Source organism: Sinocyclocheilus anshuiensis, unplaced genomic scaffold (genome assembly GCF_001515605.1).
Source record: "Sinocyclocheilus anshuiensis isolate Anshui unplaced genomic scaffold, SAMN03320099.WGS_v1.1 scaffold2271, whole genome shotgun sequence".
NCBI classification, from domain to species: domain Eukaryota; kingdom Metazoa; phylum Chordata; class Actinopteri; order Cypriniformes; family Cyprinidae; genus Sinocyclocheilus; species Sinocyclocheilus anshuiensis.
In genome coordinates this window covers 104,128-107,829 of record NW_015537572.1, presented here as the reverse complement: position 1 = coordinate 107,829, position 3,702 = coordinate 104,128, and the positions used below count along the sequence as shown (strand labels likewise).

Here is a 3,702-nt window from a genome sequence, read left to right as displayed (position 1 = left end):
AAATCTATCACAACAACACACACACACACACACACACACACACACACACACACACACAACAAATACTGCATGCATAATCCACCAGTTGTAAAAGTAGAGAAAAGCACACATTTAAAAGCCCATGATCCCTCTCTCGGCCTGTCCAGAACTTCAGTAACATCTACTGACCTCCATCACACTGATGCTCTGGACCACAACAATTACTGACAAAACAACTAATTAGATTTAACCAATTACAACACCGTCAATGCCCTGAGACACATCTCGACCTGGGCTGCATTTCTCAAAAGCATCATAAGCCTAAGCGCATCGTAGACCCATTGCCACGAATGGAGCTATGATCAATTTAGGCTTATGATGCTTTTGGGAAACACAGCCCTGGTCTGGAGTCAGTGGACACAACCTGCCTGCTAAGAATCTTAACTTGTTTTTAGCTGGGGCAGTTAATGGAGCAATCCACCCCGTGCCACCCTGACACCAAACACAAAACACCTTCATTTGTCTTCTGAGGAGGAACTCGTTTCTCACGGGTTTGGAACGACATGAGGGTGAGAGAATCATGACAGAATTTTCATTTTGGAGTGATCGATGCTTTTAAAGGGGTCATGACAAGAGAAATCAAATTTGCCTTGATCTTTTGCCATATAAGAGGTCTTTGTAGCTTTAAATCATCCTGCAAATTTCATAGCTTAAAACCTCCTCCTCATTATAAATCAAGCTCAGAAACGGCTCGTTTGGATCTGAGGGGCAAGATGACATCACGGGGGAACAAATATTTGCATAAACACGCCTCCAGAGCAGGATATCGACGAATAGTATTCTTCTCTCAGCATAGGCCCCGCCCACTGGCGTTCATCCACTAACGGCTGACACTTGATAACGCTGAATGAGAGTCGTGTCGCGTCAAGAGCAAATAGAATGACACAGTCCACACTCGATTCTGTCGTCAGGACAAATGCAGTGAAAGAACATTCGCTTTGACGCGCTTGGCTTAAACATCTCGGTCGCGTCTTTGTATAGATATCAGAAGGATCCCAGCAGAAGGAACAAGTGGATAGTTTATTTTAATGGCGTCCTGGAACGTGAATCATGACAGAATTTTCATTTTGGAGTGATCGATGCTTTTAAAGGGGTCATGACAAGAGAAATCAAATTTGCCTTGATCTTTTGCCATATAAGAGGTCTTTGTAGCTTTAAATCATCCTGCAAGTTTCATAGCTTAAAACCTTCTCCTCATTATAAACAAAGCATTTATTTAATCAAGCTCAGAAACGGCTCGTTTGGATCTGAGGGGCAAGATGACATCACGGGGGAACAAATATTTGCATAAACACGCCTCCAGAGCAGGATATCGACGAATAGTATTCTTCTCTCAGCATAGGCCCCGCCCACTGGCATTCATCCACTAACGGCTGACACTTGATCACGCTGAATGAGAGTCAAGTTTCATAGCTTAAAACCTTCTCCTCATTATAAACAAAGCATTTATTTAATCAAGCTCAGAAACGGCTCGTTTGGATCTGAGGGGCAAGATGACATCATGGGGGAACAAATATTTGCATAAACACGCCTCCAGAGCAGGATATCGACGAATAGTCTTCTTCTCTCAGCATAGGCCCCGCCCACTGGCATTCATCCACTAACGGCTGACACTTGATCACGCTGAACGAGAGTCGTGTCGCGTCAAGAGCAAATAGAAATCACAATCACTGAACTATCTTGTCTACACTGGATACAGTAAACAGATGCGGTTCACTTTCTGACAGTCCACACTCGATTCTGTCGTCAGGACAAATGCAGTGAAAGAACATTCGCTTTGACGCGCTTGGCTTAAACATCTCGGTCGCGTCTTTGTATAGATATCAGAAGGATCCCAGCAGAAGGAACAAGTGGATAGTTTATTTTAATGGCGTCCTGGAACGTGTCTGAGGATTGATCGGAGCATTTTGTTTCGTAAACGAGGCACGGTGTCATGTAGAGTCACAAAGAAACATTTGTTGAAACATGAAGCACTGCTAGATCTGACTGCAGCTGCATCACAAACCATAAGTACATGATTTCATAATGCTTTGTCTGGAAATGAGCGTTTTATTTTGATCATGTAGTCAGAACACTTATGAGGGGGCGTTGATAGTGTTCCCTATGTAGTGACATTAGCCAATCATAACAGCGGCTGATTACTGACGAGCCTTAAAGGACACGCCCCTTAAAACAGCTGGTTTTAGACAGAGGGTCAGAATGAGGGTTGAAAATAATCTTTCACGGTTTTTTTTGTGTATGTGCAAATAAGTTCTAATATTATAAGTAAACCTTAAGGAGCATATTAAAATAACAAAATGACTACTATAGTTTTGCACCACTTATGTGAAAGTTCGTAAGCAAACGCTTCAGGGAGGAGTCAAACCCGCAGAGACAGTAGTGAGTGATGAAGAGGCTCGCGTGTGCTGCAGCTGCTCGTGCTCGCTCTTCATCTGGCCCAGCTCGAGCTGCAGGCGTGCACGCTCCCGCGCCATCTCGTCCAGCGCCGTGCGCGCGTCCGCCAGCTCGGTCTCGTAGAGCGCTTTGAGGCCGCGCGTCTCCTCGCGCTCGCGGACCTGCAGCTGCAGCGCGCCGTTCTCGGACTCCAGGCGGCGCACCGCGGCGATGTAGGCGGCCAGCCGGTCGTTGAGCTGCTGCAGCTCCTGCTGCTCCTGCAGGCGGGAGATCCGCGCGGGGCTCGCCATCTGCCGCGAGAGAACACGGTTAATCTCACACAGCTGATCGGCTCAATCAGCGCATCGATTAGGAACAGCAGAAACTTACCTTCCCACTGATGAAGTATAGAAACGACGCGCCGAGCGAACAGAGCGTCCTACATCAATACCGCAGAAAACTGTAGAGTAGCGAGTGTGTGCTACTCTGAGAGTAGAGTGTGTGTGAGTGGTACTGAATGAACTGAACTAATGGTCGCTCATCAGAACCACACTCACACGTGACCCTGGACAGCCAATCAGCCGCCGCTACGTCATCAGACGGACAACGGCGCGGTTGAGACTAATTTCAAACTGCACTAAACGCGCTGAAAGCACGTGCTGTAAACACAATCCATAAACGCGTCACGCGGTTTGCCTTCTTATAGCAATCAGTGTGAACTCTCTCAGACTGACAGTATTAAACACTTTAATGACACTTCGCTGTTTGTTTCAGTTCCACTGTAAGATCATCGCGGCTTGTTATGACAGATCAGTGCACAGACAGCAGTTCTGTAGTTTTTCTGCTCATCAGTCCTTCACTATTGCTGGCCAGTGAAGCGTTTCGAGACGCCACTGTTGGTTTGTAAAGCGTGTAATCACATATATGTAATAATAGATCATTCAGCTGTATGTGCTACATATCAAAATATTAGAGACTTCAATGACATTATTGCTCCTGTGAATCCAGAGCCTGGGCGAACGCCATGCTGCTGATTTAGGTTTCATCTCATGACTTTTTCAGTCTAGGATTTGTAGAGATTCAAATGTATATTTGTTTTTCAGGTGCCAACCTTTGAATCTGAACAGTTTTTACCCAAACATAACTGTTAGCATGCATTTGACGTGTTACAGAAGGTCAGATTTATCCTGAAATTTTAAAGTGACACACTGGGAAGTGCTAAATATAAGGTATGTACCAGCTGAAAATATTTCATCAGGTGGACACGGAGTAAAACGCCCCCATGACTTG

General features: G+C 45.5%; 1 protein-coding gene across 1 annotated transcript in view; it reads right to left on the bottom strand.

Annotated features, from left to right (window-relative positions):
* The window catches only part of lmnb1 (lamin B1), a 23,110-nt gene extending 19,980 nt beyond the window's left edge, over nt 1–3,130 (bottom strand). Inside the window, exons 1-2 of the mRNA XM_016445591.1 lie at nt 2,803–3,130; nt 2,440–2,723 (exon numbers count right to left, since the gene is read on the bottom strand). Of these exons, the coding sequence (XP_016301077.1) occupies nt 2,440–2,723 (284 nt within the window). The 5' untranslated portion in view covers nt 2,803–3,130. The remainder of the gene's footprint in view (nt 1–2,439; nt 2,724–2,802) is intronic.
* Between the last annotated feature and the right edge of the window lie 572 nt (nt 3,131–3,702).